Source organism: Desmodus rotundus, unplaced genomic scaffold (assembly GCF_022682495.2).
Source record: "Desmodus rotundus isolate HL8 unplaced genomic scaffold, HLdesRot8A.1 manual_scaffold_15, whole genome shotgun sequence".
Classification (NCBI taxonomy): Eukaryota; Metazoa; Chordata; class Mammalia; order Chiroptera; family Phyllostomidae; genus Desmodus; species Desmodus rotundus.
Window position 1 is genome coordinate 2,468,812 of NW_026527203.1, and position 17,662 is coordinate 2,486,473.

The following is a 17,662-nucleotide window of genomic DNA, read 5'->3' on the forward strand; positions in this document are numbered from 1 at the left end:
TGTGAGAAACAGCATTTGATTTTGATGACAAACTCCTAAAGTATCCCCTGGGAGCTGGCGTTAGGTCCTGCACCTCCTCGATAAATTGTGATGTACATAGGAGAACACCCATCAGCAGTGTGACCAGGAGCAGAAAAGGCAGCCAATATTGTAGTGCTTTTTCCAGTGTATTCCTCTTTTCGTTGTAAAATATCACAGGGGACTCCCTTGCCTGACATGCTTCCTTATTCTTTACAGAGGACTAGAACCATTTTTTTTTGATACAAGTTCACTTTTTACTTATTTGTTTGTTTGTTTATGTCTTTATTTTATAGACAGCTCCAATAAGTTGCTATAACATTATGACTATAGAATTATTGTTATAACAATGACTCCCTCTCATTCAGGCCCTCTGTCTTTCCTGACCTTGCTACCACTGACTTGCTGATGTCTTCAGCTGACCCTTGTGATGTCACAGAGCATGTTCCATACTGCCAGGGAAACGCAGGACCGTTTGGGGCAGGCCTGAAGGAAGAGTAGTGGCAGGCCGGTAGGAGCGGTTGGCACTGTAGAAGGGAGGCCTTGCGTCCTGGCAGCTCAGTTTGGGCTTTAGACACTGAGCAGCCGACAGTAGCAGAGGAGGAAGTGATGGAAGAAGCATGGATGGAGGAGCCAGAGGTGCAGCAGGAGGAGGTACAGGAGCCAAGGATTGAGGATCCAGGGACGAGCGGAGCACAGGTGAGCAGGAGCCCCTCAGGTCTTGCTGGTCCAGGTGAGTCCGCAACTCGCCTTCAACCCGCCGCCATTACACAGCCCACAGCCCGGCTCCAGCTCTTACCCACCGACCTGGGGGGTTGGCTGTGCCTCTAAACATGGTCTTCGTAAATCACGCCCCACTAACCCATCGTCTCCCCTGACCCTTTGTCCCTGTCAGGATATCCGGACCATCCCTGCTCCGTTTGACATATCCACCGCTCTGAGGCGACTGCACAAGGAACTGACAGACATCACAAACGACCCCCCGCCCACGTGCTTCGCGGGGCCGGTGGACCACAGCATGTTCACATGGAAGGGGACCATTATGGGTCCCGCCGACAGCCCCTACGAGGGTGGGCTGTTCCGCCTGAACATACAATTCCCACCCAATTACCCCTTCAGGCCGCCGCTTATTTACTTCCCAACCCCGATCTACCACCCCAATATCAACCGAAGGGGATATATCTGTGTAGATATTCTCAGGTCCCAGTGGTCTCCTATACTGACCATATCCAAACTCTTGCTATCCATCACCTCCATGCTATGTGACCCCAACCCCAACGACCCCTTTGTTCCGTCCATTGGGAGAATGTACTTACAGGACAGGGATGCCTTTGATACCATGGCCCGAGCTTGGACCAAGAAGTATGCTAGGAGAATGAGGGACAAATGATAACCCCTCACCTCAATAAAACACCTGGCTTTTGAATGGGCTGTTCTTTGACTACTTTCTGGGAGGCATCCTTTCCAATATCACATGTGACACATTAGAGTGTGTGGAGGCTGGAGGGAAGCCGTGGGTGGCGTGGGTGTGAGAGGTGAGGGGGAAGGGGGCATGCTTGGGAAATGGGGTAGCGGGAAAGAGGCCAGTTCCAATAAACATTTTACTGAAGGCCTTCTTTCCTCCTTAGGGATAGGAAATGTAGAACAACAGTGTGGTGGGCTTAGCAGGAGTACTTTAGAACTGACAATGGCGGGGACCACTGGATGAAGATTAGGAAGTTCATAAGGTATCTTTTTCATTCTGAGGCACCTGTGTGTTTAGGGGTTTGCTTTGGCAGAAGTGAACGGCAACCCATAGCCTCTACTACCAGGCCTGCATTTAACTGCAGAAACATTAAGTGGATGAGGAGTTGTCACAAAAAGAAAACTGTGTTTTGTTGCAAGAATTCTCCACCCTCAGTCATCAATGCCCACCTTTTTGACATATATGCCTCCCTGCACACTCTGGATTGCACCCCAATTTCCAGCACATGCCCACATGTTGACAATAGCTCACATGTACAAGCTGCCCTAGTGCCTGCCCATCAGTAGATGAGTGGTAAGTGCACACAATGCAATAAATAGTACATGCAAATCTGTCCCCTTGCGACAGTGTGCATGGACCTGAGGAACATTATGCTCAGTGAAATAAGCCAGTCAGAGGAAGACAGATACCAAACAATCTCACTAATTTGGAGAATGAAATGAACAAACTGAACTAACAAGGCTGATTGGGACAGGCACCTAGGAGAGCTGGCCAACAGGTGTCAGAGCAGGGAGGTTGTGCCTGCTGGGTGGGGAAGGGGAAGGGATTAAGAAAAAACATCCCAGATAACAGTAAGGGTTAGACCTGACGGAAAGGAGGAGGGGCGATGCAAAAGAAGGGTGTGAAGTGGGACAGCTGCTTGTGCTGGACACCGTCTTGACATGGGGTGCTCCACACATAATTCAATATACACTACAGAGGAATCGTAGACTTGTATGCTTAAAACCTGCATAATTCCAATAAGCAGTGTCTCCCCCAGCACAGGCAATTAAAAAAATAACAAAATAAGAAAACTTTCTTTCTTTGTTTCATCCTTTTCTCTACGAAAGCGTGTATTCACACCCGTGTCCTTAGAGCTCTCCTGTGACTGAGCAGCTGTTGAGGTCCTTCTGATTGCCTCATGGGCTATATACTGGAGGCTAAGGTTTTGTGATTACGGAAAGGAGCTATCCACACCAGGAAGACAGACAAGAGAGACGCAAATGCAAACGACAATGAGATATAACCTCACCAGTCAGAATGGCCATCATCAAGAAGTCAACACAAAACGCATACTGGTGAGATTGTAGAACGAAGGCAACCCTTTGGCCCTGTGGGTCGAAATGCAGACTGGGGCACTCACTGTTGGAAACGATATTGAATTTCTTCATTAATGGGATTGCCTTTTCATCCAGATATTCCACTGCTGGGATCCTACCTGAAGAATCCTCCAACATGCGCCATGCTGTTGGTCAACACTAGAAGTGAGGAAGAACAATTAAGCAATCGGAGCCAGCAAGCGAGAGGGTCGGAAATCAAAATGCAAGAGTGGCTAAAGGCAGAGACCATTTGGGCAGGTTCTTTGTTGCTCCACGTGAAACATGAGATAGGGCTAAGGGAAAGGTGAAGATCCAGATGACTGGACCGACAGGAGAGATTTTTCAAATTGTGCTTTCATAACATTAGGGTGCAGGTTCCTGCCATGCTGGTTCCTGGGTGGCCTGAGAAAGAGGCATCTAACATCATTTTCAGGACCTTGGGAGCTTACAGGCAGCCTGCATAGTCTCTGTTTCTAACTGGATGTTTGAGTGAGGCCACATTTTCATCACGTGCTTCAACCGAAAAAATATCTTATCAATAGCTTACAATTCATACCCCAAAGAGCACCTTCAGAGTTGCAGGATTTTGTCCCTTAAGAACAGTGATCAGAAAGAGAAGGTCTGGACAAGGGAGTCTTAGCAAGTCCTCTGAACATGGTTGTTTGGCATGTTAAAGTGTGTACGCATGGGAGCATTCCTTTGGTTTACCATTCATCTCTGCAGAGCACTTCAGGCAGACACCATCAGGTGATCAGAGGTGAAAGGGACTTCCAATTTTCAGTCTACCAGCTTCAGCCAAGGAATTTGGAGTGCAGATATTTTGGCTCTGGTGTTCAATATCTTCCAGTGCCCTTCCTGGTTTCATGGCAGTGTAGCTGGTTTGCAGGTGTTTCCTTTCTAAGCGCCTTCTGCCAGCATGTCACAGAGTCCGATCTGTGCTGTTTGGGGGGTCTCTTGTACTATTAGTGAGTCACGTGTGTTAATGATTTGACTTCCTATGAACAGCAAATGAACAGATACAAGAACTGACCTAAGGGAAGTAAAGTAAAGGCTAAAAGCACGTGTTAATTGTACAAAGCAGATGCAGACATAGAACTGAGTCTCACATGTGCATTTGTTTCTGAGAGCGGGAAGTAGAGACTTGAGAACTGCAGAAAGGTTTATGAGGTTAAATCAACTGATTTAAGCCCTCAATTTATTAAATGTGTTTATTTATTTTATTTAACTACAATTGGCTGGATTTTCTCCCAATCCCTCCCTCCCCAGGCAAGTCCAACCTCCCTCCCCCAACCCTAACATAACCTTTGATTTTGTCCTTGTGTCCTGTACAGTAGCTCCTATAGACCACTCTCCCCCCACTATCTCCACTCCACTTACCTGTGGCTATTGTTACCATGTCCTTAATTTCAATGTCTCCGGTTATATTTTCTTTGCTTTTTCTTTTCTTGTTATATTCCAGTTAAAAGTGAGAACCTGTGCACCTCCATGTTCGCAGCTGTACAATTTATAATAGCCAAGTACTAGAAGCAACATCAGTGCCAGTGGTAATAAGTTGATCCAAAACTATGGTACATTTACACAATGGAATGCTACACATCAGAGAGAATTCAGGAGCTGATACTCTTTGCAATGGCATGGATGGAAGTAGAGAGCAATTTGCGAAGTGAAATAAGCCAGGCTGTGAGGGAGAAATACCATTTAGGCCTTTTTTTTTTTTTTTTTTTTTGCTAATTTTATAGGATCAGTGCTGACAGCATAATGGAACAAGTCTGCTGTGTGGAATTAAAGGTTCAAGGAAGGACACTCTTACTACATGAATTATGTTTTGAATCATAATGTGTCTAATTATGTTTCCCTAGACATCCTCACTAATCCCTGTATTTTGAAACTATATCTACCACTTGGAAAGTGCATTAAAGACTATAAGATTGGCATATGTGGAATTCAATGAATACTATAAAATAACAAAGAAAGTATAAATGGATGAATTATAACTGAAACAGAATGAGGGCTGTCGGATGGGAAGGGGCTGGGGGAATGGAAGAAGAAGGTGAAGGGAGTGGTGGAAAAACACCTATGCGGGATCCTTGGACACAGATAAGAGTGTGGAGAAGGGCAGAGGGAAGGGGGGCTGGAGTTGGGAGCAGGAGTGGAAAGGAGGAAAGGTGTGAACGGCTGTAGTAGGAGAAAGAACACTCCAAATGTCCATGTAAAAAACTAGTCCCTTCAAACAACTTGGCCAATACTTGGGAGTGTTCCCTTCCCTCCTCACTGAATCTACCAGAGAACTCTATCCACAGGAAGAACACATTGTGTCCTGCCTCCCTACCCTATGTCAGGCTCTTAAGTAATCCAAGAAATTCTTGCTAGGAAGGTGTCCACACTGTTACTGGACCATCACTGAAAATTAGTTTCATTCAGGTAACACGTCCACAGTCATTTGGATAATGGTTCACTTCACTCAGGTCATCGTGGAGGCCAGTTCATGGAATCCAAGAACTTTGAAGAAAGCCTGTCACTTCTACTTTAGTGAATGAGATGCATATGTAGATACACATCATCCAGGGTAGTGAGAGAAGCAATTGTCAGAAGCAGCTATGGCTGCTGGGAACTATTCTATGAGTCCAACTGGGAGAAAAAGTTTAACCTTCCCTTTATTTTAATGACACGCTACTTAATGCTTTCATGAACTTTAACGGTATTGCACCAGAAAGGATAGATCAGTTTCTTGTAGTCTTAAGCATTGACAAAACTATAATTCAAATCTTAGCTACCAGGTAACCCAAATAGAATTTAATCACATAATGCTCTCTATTGGAGACCTTGATGAGTGATATATACACACAAGTATATAATCCTTACTTAGGTCTACACATACATTCTTTCAAAAATAAATTTATGGTGTTTTGAAAAGAATTTCATGGACTATCTGTATAGAAAACATTCAGAAAAATGTTTGTTTACACTATGTCTTGACTGGATATATTTTTCACATTTTGGAAATGTGTAGTTTTAAAGGAAGCAATAAGAGAAAATGAGAAAATATCAGTAGAAAATAACTTTGTTCTTCTGCAGTCCTATTTAATATTTCCATCTATTATTCATTATAAAACAATAAAGAGTGCTTGAAAATCACATGTCACTAAGAAATAACTTGGTCTGGACTAACACATATATAGACATTCAATGAAATATAAACTTACCTGTGAGGAGAATTATCTAGGGAAATTAGAAGAAAGATATTTCTATGTACTGCTTTCCTTTCTCCCATTACACCAACACACAGCCATGCAATTTATTGCACCCTAGGAGTAAGCAAAACACTCAATACCCTGTGGGACTTATCCTATATTTCACCAATTCTGTGGGATATCTAAGACCTTATCATCACAATAATGGTTACAGTACGGCAGTGGTAAGTGTTATGTGTGTCATCCGAGTTGTGCTCATTCAGCCCATGTTAGATTTATTCCCAGTAAATGTCAGTGCTAGAAAGTGTACATTTTTCTTTTCCCCTGACAAGTTCTTGACAATAAATTCTGTGGCTCGTACGATAGCAAACAAATCATGACAGGGTCTTCATTCTTGTAAAGCTATGAAGACTATCACATAGTTCAATTGACTTGTCACGCAGCATCACAATACTGCTTCTATATGTGTATTTCACGTGGCAACATCAAGATAATGCTTCAATCGAAGGATTTCGTGAAAATGAGAGACTTTTTAAAACATCTGAGGCCCTTGGTTTACGTATGATAATTTAATGTCATGCAATTTCTTGAATTGGTAAGAAAAGGACAGGCTGCTCTTTATGATCTAAGCATCATTTCAGGGTCATGTAGTAACGCGCCAAATCTGCAATTCCCATTGCTGCACTTCCAACTGGTATGTCCATTCTTGTGTGTAACCATCTCTTTCCTTCTTTCAGAGAGACTCTCGAGGCTACTGTTGGTCACTTCTGACAGAGAGTAGAAACCAGAGTAGGCGCGGTGTCATATAATGAGAGGATACAGAGAACTGATTGAAAGCCCCTGTCTTCCATACTTGGAAACCACTTATCTAGGGTCACTTAACAGGAAAAAAAAAAAAAACATAGAGGGTTCACTGTTTATAAAATATTGAATACAATAATACACTTTTCCTTTATATCTCCCTCCAAACATATTAATAATATTACAAATCCTTTTTTAAAAAACATTTTGGTTTCTATAGAGAAAGAAACATCCATATGAAAGAGAAACATCTATCACTTGCCCCTCATTCCCATCCCACGTGGGCACCAAACGAGCAACCCAGGAATGTGCTCTATGGGAATCAAACCTGAAACGTCTTACTTTCTAGTGTGAGGCCCAGCCAACTGAGCCACACCTGTGAGAACCACACGTCTCTGACATCTACACTGTGGTGAAGAAGAATAGGGACCTTGGAGGCACTCAGGACTGGCTTTATCACTGTCTAGTATTCAGCTTTGAATAGTTTGTATCTCTTAGAATCCCGAGTTACTGATTTGTAAAATAAAATAAAGTATAGTTCCCCCAAGAAATGGTCCTGAAGTCTCAACAAGAACATGCTCTTTTAAAACTATAACTATCCACCCAAAAATGCTAGACTGTACAGAAGTAATAATAAATATTTCCTCTCTGAAGAAATTTCAGTCCTGTTTGAAAGACACTCCAGTCACCTCTGGCCATGACACAGGCCTAGGTAGATGCACTTCTTCTCCTCACACAACCAGAACAAGGACAAGAACAAATTTAACAAGAACAAGGAACCACAACAGCCCGAATATGGAAGTGTAGGGAAGTCCAACAACAAGGAGTTCAAAAGAAACATTCAATCATACCTGAAGGATGAGTAGAAGCGGGAAGTATGACTGGAGAGGACTTGCTGCAAGGCAGCGGCTGAAGTTTGGTGTCCGCAAGGTGGCATATGCAGAGCCCGTGGACTCACATTCGCTTGCAAATAAACCAAGAGCAACGATGTGGGAAGGGAAACAGACCGTGGGAGAAAAGGTGCCAGGGCACGCAAATAAAGCCTCAAACATCTAACTGAAAACACCTGTGAGGGTTTTCTCGGTGGAAAGAACTCTCATCCTCACACAAGACTTCCCGCAGAGACCCACGTAGTCCTACAACTTATACACCAAGTACTGACCTTGCAATCATCACCAGAAGAGATTGGTTTGCTCGTGGATAGCAGGGAAAATGACTGAAAGTCACCAGAGATCTGGGTAAGCACCATTGTTCCCTCTCAGACCCGCCACAACACACAGCTCACAGGACAGCCACGCCGGTTTCCCTGGTGAACCAGTAAGCCTCTCCCCATTTCCACATAAGAGGCACTCTGAAACAAATATAAAAATGGCCCAAATGAAGGAAGAGATCAAAGCTCCTGGAAAAATAGAGCTAAGTGATTAAGGGTTAGCCAACCTATCAGAGTCACAGTTCAAAACGCTGGTCATCGGCATGCTCACAGAATTGGCTGAGTAGGGTCACAAAATAGAGGAAGAAATGCAGGATAGGAAAAGAGAAATAGAGGAAAAATGTTCAGGGAACCAACACTGATGGGTAGGACAGCGGGACTCAGATGAACAAGTTTGGAGCACAAAGAAGAAATACTCCTTCAAGCAGAACAGAATGAAGAAACAACTATTCAACACAATGAGGAGAGGCTTAGGAACGTCCAGGAAAATCTTAAATGTTGCAACATTAGAATCCTAGCGGTGGCCGAAGGAAAGAAAGAAGAACAATATATTGAAAAATTCTTGGAAAAACGAATGATGGAGAACTTCCCCAATGTGGCACTAGGAAGAGCCTTGCAGGAAGCCCAGGAAGCCCAGAGAGTCCCAGACAGTTGTACCGAAATAGAAACAACCAGGAGAAATCACAATTGCATTACCCAAGATGAAAGATAAGGAGAGAATCTGAGAAGCTGCAAGACGTAAGGAGACAGTTACATGCAAAGGAATCCCCAAAAGACTGTCAGCTGATTTCTCCACAGAACCATTGCACGCAAGAAAGGGCTGGAAAGAAGTATCCCAAGTCATGAAATGCAAGGACCTCCATCCAAGATTGTTCTATCCAGCAAAGCTGTCCTTTAGAACGCTAGGGCAAATAAACTGTTGCCCAGACAAGCTCAAGTTAAAGGAGTTCATCATCACCAAGCCCTTATTATATGAAAAGCTACAGAAACTTCCCTAAGAAAAAAGAAGGTAAAAAATGTGAATAAAATGGCAGCAAATTCACATCTAAAGAGGACCTAACCTTAAAGGCAAAAATAAAACCACACTACGCAGACAATTCGAACAGGAACAGAATTGCAGAAACGGAGGTAATATGGAGGGTTATTAGCGGGAGCGGGTGGACCGACAAGGGGGGAAAAGGTACATGGAATAAGAAACATTAATGATAGGCACAAAATAGACAGGGGGAGGTAAGGGTAGTACAGGAAGATGAATGGGAATGACCTTACTGATACAGGAAACCTTAGGCAGCGAGGACACAGTACCCCTGGTTATTTTTCTTCTATGACGGTTTTCTGTCTTCGTCACTGGTTTCCACTCTTTCTACCCCTAACTCTATGCTCTCATCAAAGTCAGTTTTTTCTTTATTTTAACTTCAAATCTTAATTTTTATTTTTTAGGCATAAAACATGATTTTCATAAAAATCTTCTATTAGGTTGAATTTTTAATATATATTTATTTAATTTTATGTTTATTCAGTGAAAATTGACTGCATTTTCTCCCCGTCTCTCCACCTCAGGCTAGGGAGTCCCACATCCCTAACCCACCTCAACCCTCCTCCTTGATTTTCTTCTTGTGTATTTTATAGTAGCTCCTATAGACCACTCTCCCCACCATCCGCACCCTCCTCCCCTCTCACTATTGCTACATTGTTCTTAATGTGAATGTCTCCGTTTTTATTTTGGTTCCTTTTTTCCTCAGTTGATTATGTTGTACTTAAAGGTGAGATCACTTGGCATTTCTCCCTCACAGCCTGGCTTATTTCACTTAGCATAATGCTGTCCAGTTCTATCCATACCATGGCAAAGTGTATGAGCTCCTTCTTTCTCCCTTCTGCGCTGAGTTCCATTGTGTAAATATACTACAGCTTTTGGATACACTCATTGGCTGATGGGCACCTAGGTAGCCTCCAGGACTGGGCTATTGTAAATCATGGTGCTAAGGACATGGTGGTGTATTTCAATAATGGAAAAAATCCTCTCTTCTGATCGTTACCTGACGTCCCAACTTCTGGTTTCCTCTAAAAGACCCACACCACATCATCACTAGGAGGAGCCCTGGGAATTATGTAGTCTAACAACTGTCTTTCACACATAACAGGTCTTGAAAGTTAATTGATTTGTGTGGGCTCTGTTACTCCGGCAGTATTGTCTCAGTTAGGTCTAACTACTTTTTATGAACATTGAGTCCTTGCAGTTTGGCTTTGTTTGCCAACTGTTTTGATTGTATGAGCATGTACGTGCATGTATGCTTGTGTATTCCATTGGTTTGGGGTTTGCATTGAAATAAAACTTATTTGCTGATTATTACCTGATGAATTCACTGGGTCGGAATCAGGCTTATGCTTTAGACCACACTTACCATTTGGTTCATCCTAAGTTCTGTTGTCTGAATTAAACCTTGTAGTATAAGACAGACTTCTATAACTTCTCCTTAGTACCCCCTGCCTATTACTGTGTTTTGGAAACTTTTTCACTTACTTAAACAGGACCTAGGAGTATAAGGAGCAATGCTAGAAAAGTCCGCGTTTTCTCAAGGCTTGGAAAGTGAAATGTTATGCTTCTGTAGATTATAAAGTTGAAATGTATATTTCCTAGGCTTTGGCCCTTTTCACATTCCATCTGTTAATATTCACATGGACTCTCTCCATGTATCTACAAGTTGTTGTAACAAGGAAGTGCTTACGCTTCAAGACCCCCCACGTTTGAAGCACTCTAGCAAGCAAGTCATTAGGTCTTATGTATTTATATATATGAAGTATATTCAAATGATCTTTGACTAGGGCTTCCCATACATTACCAATGCAGTATGTTTTATAAGTCATATTATAAGGAGCTGGCCACAATAGTTATAAATTGTAGAAGAAAGACAACGATCCTATATAAATTTTGTGTTTTTCATTTTACTGTCTTGACGTGATTACTCTCCATATTTTTGACATATATTTTCCCCCTCTGTCATGAATGAGTATTATGCAAAAGCTGCATTTCTTCCCTGCAATAAAGCACTCTACTGTTCATTTTTTCCTGGAGTATTAACTGCTATCTAGGGATATTTCGCTGGCCTATTCTGAGTTCTTTTTTCCCCGTAATAACGCATACGATATGATCAGGAAATGTAAAAAGGAAGAACAACGCAATTTTCCACCAATGTTTATGGAAAGATGTGAAAACTCTGAGCAGGGTTAATGAGAGTACTTACTGAATGGAAAAACACTAGAATAATGATTTTCAAAATTTTGGTCTTTAATATTTATGGGCTGTTATTTAATTCATCAAAAATACTTAACCCTTTACTTTCGGAGGCCCTCATTCACCCATTTCCATTAAGTATGTGAACTTTTTATACACAAAACCACCTACACTTGGAAAAGGAACATACTCTAGTTGGTTCCAATGGTCATTTTAAAAATTTCTATTAATCTTAAGAGTACTTCACCATATGCTATGCCTGCTGTGTCTACTTATATTTCATTCTCATAGTTAACTAAAGGGGTGAATTAAGTTTTACTTCCCTAGAGTGTACAATTTATTTCATCCAATGATTTATTGATCCTAGAAGTTGGTTCTATGTGCATGCCACCTATGATTTATGATTCCTTACTGATAGGTTATCCCTTGACCTTAGAGTAGATGGGAGCTTTACTACTTGTCATTACTTTTTAGTCACTTTATAGTATGAAAGGCAGGTTTTATCCTTTCTGATATTAACCAAAGTCCATATTTCCAAGTTCGTCACAATAAATACATTATATTTCCATTACTGAGAACATGCTTGGAACTGTTATTGGTGCAAACTGCACATTGAGTTTGGTTTTTTCTGCCTAGAATACTCTTCAAGTTCTCAGGTTTCATAGGCAAATGCTTGCCGTTTTACAATTTCATGAAGCAGAATTAATTAGCGCCAGATTAACAGAGTTTTGAATATACTCGATTCATATAGCCGGAAAGAATGAGCAAAGGTAGTCGCAGCTATGTCTTCCATTTTAAGGAAAGACGTGAGTGTTTCTAATAAATAACACACGGGGTGAAGTGTTAAAACTAAGAAGATAGTTGTAAACATATTTCTCTACATCCCGAGTAGAGAGGAAACCAGCAGTTCCAGAAAGGAAGAAAAATACATAAAGAATACTCTTACGGAGTGTATTTTAACTAAAGCAAGAACAGATTGCAGGAGGAGACAATGTGACACACTTACATTTACATAGAAATACTGTTATGCAAAGGAAAAAGTTAAGGTAGTATGCAGAGCCTAGATGCGTGAAAATATTCTGGATTTCATGTAGCATGAGAAGGCCATGGTTCACATGGCCTTTTCAAGTGTGAAAGCCACGGACAGACCGTTGCAACACGGAGACTAAAAGATTTCCCCTGACAGGTTTGTTCACTGGTGTCTTAACCTTCCTGGGACATCTGAAAGTTGTATTGTAATATTCAGCAACTAATCTGGTAGGAGAATGTGAGCAACAAATCCCAAGGCTCATAAACTCTCTCAGGCTCTGTACCTGTGCTGCATTTTAATGTGATCTCACGCTACTTTCTGCATCAGTAAATCTGACGCACCAGATTGTATTCTCTTTAGCCGTGCATTAGCATGACTGCCTTCTGAATATGAACTTGGAGTGAACATGACTTCACCTTGGCGTCATGCTTGCTTTGCTTCAATTAAATTCATTGCTCACCCAGTTTCAATTACCTGCGAAACATCTTTTAAGGCCGTATTATTAATGAATGGCATGTTTGAAGGCAGCAAAACCTATTTTTAAATAGAGTGTGTTATGCACATATATTTCCCTACTCTGGCTTGGCAGTAGATCGGAAGAGGAAAAGTTAAAGGATATAATAAATCATTCTAACAGGAGAAATCATTGTTACTTGCCTTTTCAATATTCACCATCACGACATCCCTTCCTTATTGTTGTCAGAAGGCATCTTTTGCATGGAGAAAACACTTTAAGGGTTTCAGAACCGAAGTGGAATTGATCTAGCCCAAATAGGGCAAAGTGTTTCTCAATTTCATGGTCCATATTATAGACATGAGGGGCCATGTGATTCCCGTCTGCAACTCAGGGCACAGAATGCAGTATGCCAGGGTCACCTTTAGAAAAACAGTTTCTTTACCCATGAAAAAGGAAAGCCAAGGTTTCTCCAGTTTCTTGTCTCCCGTTCAACTGCGTGCATTGCTATGCTGTGTCTGCATTTCTGCAGCCATATCGAGACCAATAGGGAAGCCAAGGGACACCAAGCTATGCAGTTAAGCCACGTCAGAAGCGTCAACAGCAATTATGTAGTTTCTTCCCTTTCTTGTCTGTCCAAAAGTGACACTATGCTACCGACTTCAGCATTTATTGTTTGCATTATATTGCTTCTTACTCACACAGAATGTATTGCAAGTTGAGCCATGCAGTATGTTCTTCAACATAACAACTTAGGTTTTCTCTCAATAATAAGCAAAGTATAAATCCCATGGATTAAAACAAACACATATCTCTTACTTCTGAGTCTTCCAGTTATCTACGATATTCTTTAGTCTCCTCATCTGATCTTGGCTTGACTTTTGGTGGAAGGTAGACCTGAGGATTGAGTGAGGTGTTTTCCCGTATGGAAGCCAAGAATGAATGTGTATCCATTACATACAACATACTTTTGTAGGCAGCTGTTCCAACCTAATGAGGACTGCCAGTAATTAGCATAGCTTCAGGGTTTGGACATCACAACTGATGTCTTGCCATTGATGGAGAAAGTCACATGCCCAAGATAATCAATAGAGTAGGGAAATAGGTTCTCGAAGCAGTAAGGGGTAAAGGGGAGAGTAGCGTATTCTCTGCATATAATTTACCACAAGTAATATTAACTATGGATTATTAGGTTGCATAATTAGTTGTATTCATTTTTATTGCTACTAAATGTAATATTATTAAATAATAAGACATTTATTTTGCTTTTTGTCTTTAAAGATTTTTGTAATTCCACTTTAGAGAGAGGAAATGAGGGACAGAAACAGGCAAGCATGGTTGTCTCTCAGGCGCCTCCCATGACGACATAGCCCACAGACCAGGCATGTGCCCTGCCTAGGAGTTGAACACCCAACCCATTGGTGTACAGGACGGCACTACCACCAACAGAGCTACACACTCTTGGGCTCCCTTCCCTTTAGGCTTAGTAAATTTGTTGCACACCAGGCGCTAGAGAAGTCTTTTCCGAAACAGAAAATATTCACATCATATTTACTTAAAGTTCTTCCAGGTTACTTACAGTGTATGGAATAAAATCAAAACTTCATCAGTTCATCTGAAAGTCTGTTCACAACCTCAACATTGCCTTCTTGGCTTTAGGCATTCTTCAAACCACACATTTTTCAATGCACCAAAGTGCATTTAATTCCTGGAAATAGTCATGCTTTCTGTCACAGCAGGCCTTTCACATCTGCTTGTTCTCCTGGCTCAGTTATAATCTTTCCATTTTTGCTTCCTGCCCTTTTCTCTTGCCTAATTTCTTCTCACCCCTCCTACCTAACTGCCAGTGATCATGCCTGACTCAGATCAGATAGAACTCCCTCCAGAGTCTCCTTTGATCCTTGGCCTTCTTATAGCCATGGATTCTAAATATGTTTTTTAGGATTGTAGCATGCCATTTTAATGACGTAAATACATGTCAACGTGTTTTCCTCTACCTCCATCAGACCATGAATGCCTTTAATTCGGAGATCATATCATATTTATCTTTGCACCTAACATAGATGCTCCACACCCTGTTCAGTAAATTAGTGGTGATCATTATAGATATCAATTGCATCTAAATCTCATGCTCCTGTGAGGGGTGGGACCAAGAGTGAAATAAATCGAGCCCTCCACCCCTTCGAAACGATTTCAATAGGTTGAACAAAATGCAAGCTTTGAAATTGAATTGAAAGAAAAGCCCCAAACAGTACAATGAAATCCAAAGTGTGTGTAGAAAAGCAGCCATGCCTGGACAGTGGGTAACTAAGTAGATTAATGGTGTGCACAGAAGCTCCTGGTCATTTTACATATCTACTGGTGGAGCTAACCTACTCTTCTCTGCCCCTGGCATTTCACACTGTAATCCGAAGCAAAGATTGGCAATCAATGGGGTGAGAATCTTGAGAGTGTGGCCGCAATACATTGTCCTTCAATAGACTCTGAAACTTGTTGTTCTCTCCTGACATATCAACCCTATGCACATGTCATGTGTGAGAAACAGCATTTGATTTTGATGACAAACTCCTAAAGTATCCCCTGGGAGCTGGCGTTAGGTCCTGCACCTCCTCGATAAATTGTGATGTACATAGGAGAACACCCATCAGCAGTGTGACCAGGAGCAGAAAAGGCAGCCAATATTGTAGTGCTTTTTCCAGTGTATTCCTCTTTTCGTTGTAAAATATCACAGGGGACTCCCTTGCCTGACATGCTTCCTTATTCTTTACAGAGGACTAGAACCATTTTTTTTTTTGATACAAGTTCACTTTTTACTTATTTGTTTGTTTGTTTATGTCTTTATTTTATAGACAGCTCCAATAAGTTGCTATAACATTATGACTATAGAATTATTGTTATAACAATGACACCCTCTCATTCAGGCCCTCTGTCTTTCCTGACCTTGCTACCACTGACTTGCTGATGTCTTCAGCTGGCCCTTGTGATGTCACAGAGCATGTTCCATACTGCCAGGGAAACGCAGGACCGTTTGGGGCAGGCCTGAAGAAAGAGTAGTGGCAGGCCGGTAGGAGCGGTTGGCACTGTAGAAGGGAGGCCTTGCGTCCTGGCAGCTCAGTTTGGGCTTTAGACACTGAGCAGCCGACAGTAGCAGAGGAGGAAGTGATGGAAGAAGCATGGATGGAGGAGCCAGAGGTGCAGCAGGAGGAGGTACAGGAGCCAAGGATTGAGGATCCAGGGACGAGCGGAGCACAGGTGAGCAGGAGCCCCTCAGGTCTTGCTGGTCCAGGTGAGTCCGCAACTCGCCTTCAACCCGCCGCCATTACACAGCCCACAGCCCGGCTCCAGCTCTTACCCACCGACCTGGGGGGTTGGCTGTGCCTCTAAACATGGTCTTCGTAAATCACGCCCCACTAACCCATCGTCTCCCCTGACCCTTTGTCCCTGTCAGGATATCCGGACCATCCCTGCTCCGTTTGACATATCCACCGCTCTGAGGCGACTGCACAAGGAACTGACAGACATCACAAACGACCCCCCGCCCATGTGCTTCGCGGGGCCGGTGGACGACAGCATGTTCACATGGAAGGGGACCATTATGGGTCCCGCCGACAGCCCTTACGAGGGTGGGCTGTTCCGCCTGAACATACAATTTCCACCCAATTACCCCTTCAGGCCGCCGCTTATTTACTTCACAACCCCGATCTACCACCCCAATATCAACCGAAGGGGATATATCTGTGTAGATATTCTCAGGTCCCAGTGGTCTCCTATACTGACCATATCCAAACTCTTGCTATCCATCACCTCCATGCTATGTGACCCCAACCCCAACGACCCCTTTGTTCCGTCCATTGGGAGAATGTACTTACAGGACAGGGATGCCTTTGATACCATGGCCCGAGCTTGGACCAAGAAGTATGCTAGGTGAATGAGGGACAAATGATAACCCCTCACCTCAATAAAACACCTGGCTTTTGAATGGGCTGTTCTTTGACTACTTTCTGGGAGGCATCCTTTCCAATATCACATGTGACACATTAGAGTGTGTGGAGGCTGGAGGGAAGCCGTGGGTGGCGTGGGTGTGAGAGGTGAGGGGGAAGGGGGCATGCTTGGGAAATGGGGTAGCGGGAAAGAGGCCAGTTCCAATAAACATTTTACTGAAGGCCTTCTTTCCTCCTTAGGGATAGGAAATGTAGAACAACAGTGTGGTGGGCTTAGCAGGAGTACTTTAGAACTGACAATGGCGGGGACCACTGGATGAAGATTAGGAAGTTCATAAGGTATCTTTTTCATTCTGAGGCACCTGTGTGTTTAGGGGTTTGCTTTGGCAGAAGTGAACGGCAACCCATAGCCTCTACTACCAGGCCTGCATTTAACTGCAGAAACATTAAGTGGATGAGGAGTTGTCACAAAAAGAAAACTGTGTTTTGTTGCAAGAATTCTCCACCCTCAGTCATCAATGCCCACCTTTTTGACATATATGCCTCCCTGCACACTCTGGATTGCACCCCAATTTCCAGCACATGCCCACATGTTGACAATAGCTCACATGTACAAGCTGCCCTAGTGCCTGCCCATCAGTAGATGAGTGGTAAGTGCACACAATGGAATAAATAGTACATGCCAATCTGTCCCCTTGCGACAGTGTGCATGGACCTGAGGAACATTATGCTCAGTGAAATAAGCCAGTCAGAGGAAGACAGATACCAAACAATCTCACTAATTTGGAGAATGAAATGAACAAACTGAACTAACAAGGCTGATTGGGACAGGCACCTAGGAGAGCTGGCCAACAGGTGTCAGAGCAGGGAGGTTGTGCCTGCTGGGTGGGGAAGGGGAAGGGATTAAGAAAAAACATCCCAGATAACAGTAAGGGTTAGACCTGAGGGAAAGGAGGAGGGGC

At 42.8% G+C, this 17,662-nt stretch overlaps 2 protein-coding genes across 2 annotated transcripts; both read left to right on the forward strand.

The window, feature by feature from the left end:
• The first annotated feature begins 642 nt into the window (after positions 1–642).
• LOC128780054 (ubiquitin-conjugating enzyme E2 D2B-like) lies at positions 643–1,408 on the forward strand. Its single transcript, XM_053917707.2, has 2 exons — positions 643–717; positions 914–1,408. The coding sequence occupies exons 1-2, from the start codon at positions 643–645 to the stop codon at positions 1,406–1,408; spliced, it is 570 nt and encodes a 189-aa protein (XP_053773682.2).
• Positions 1,409–16,252: 14,844 nt separating this feature from the next.
• Positions 16,253–16,687, forward strand: LOC128780046 (ubiquitin-conjugating enzyme E2 D3-like). The gene has a single exon (XM_053917698.2). The coding sequence runs from the start codon at positions 16,301–16,303 to the stop codon at positions 16,685–16,687; it is 387 nt and encodes a 128-aa protein (XP_053773673.1). The 5' UTR covers positions 16,253–16,300.
• Positions 16,688–17,662: the final 975 nt, after the last annotated feature.

Bases quoted from the DNA above. Each gene is read 5' to 3' on its own strand.
- LOC128780054 (XM_053917707.2), top strand. From the start codon at position 643: ATGGAGGAGCCAGAGGTGCAGCAGGAGGAGGTACAGGAGCCAAGGATT. The intron at 718-913 runs GTGAGCAGGAGC...TGTCCCTGTCAG, and splicing joins CAGGGACGAGCGGAGCACAG to GATATCCGGACCATCCCTGC.
- LOC128780046 (XM_053917698.2), top strand. From the start codon at position 16,301: ATGTGCTTCGCGGGGCCGGTGGACGACAGCATGTTCACATGGAAGGGG.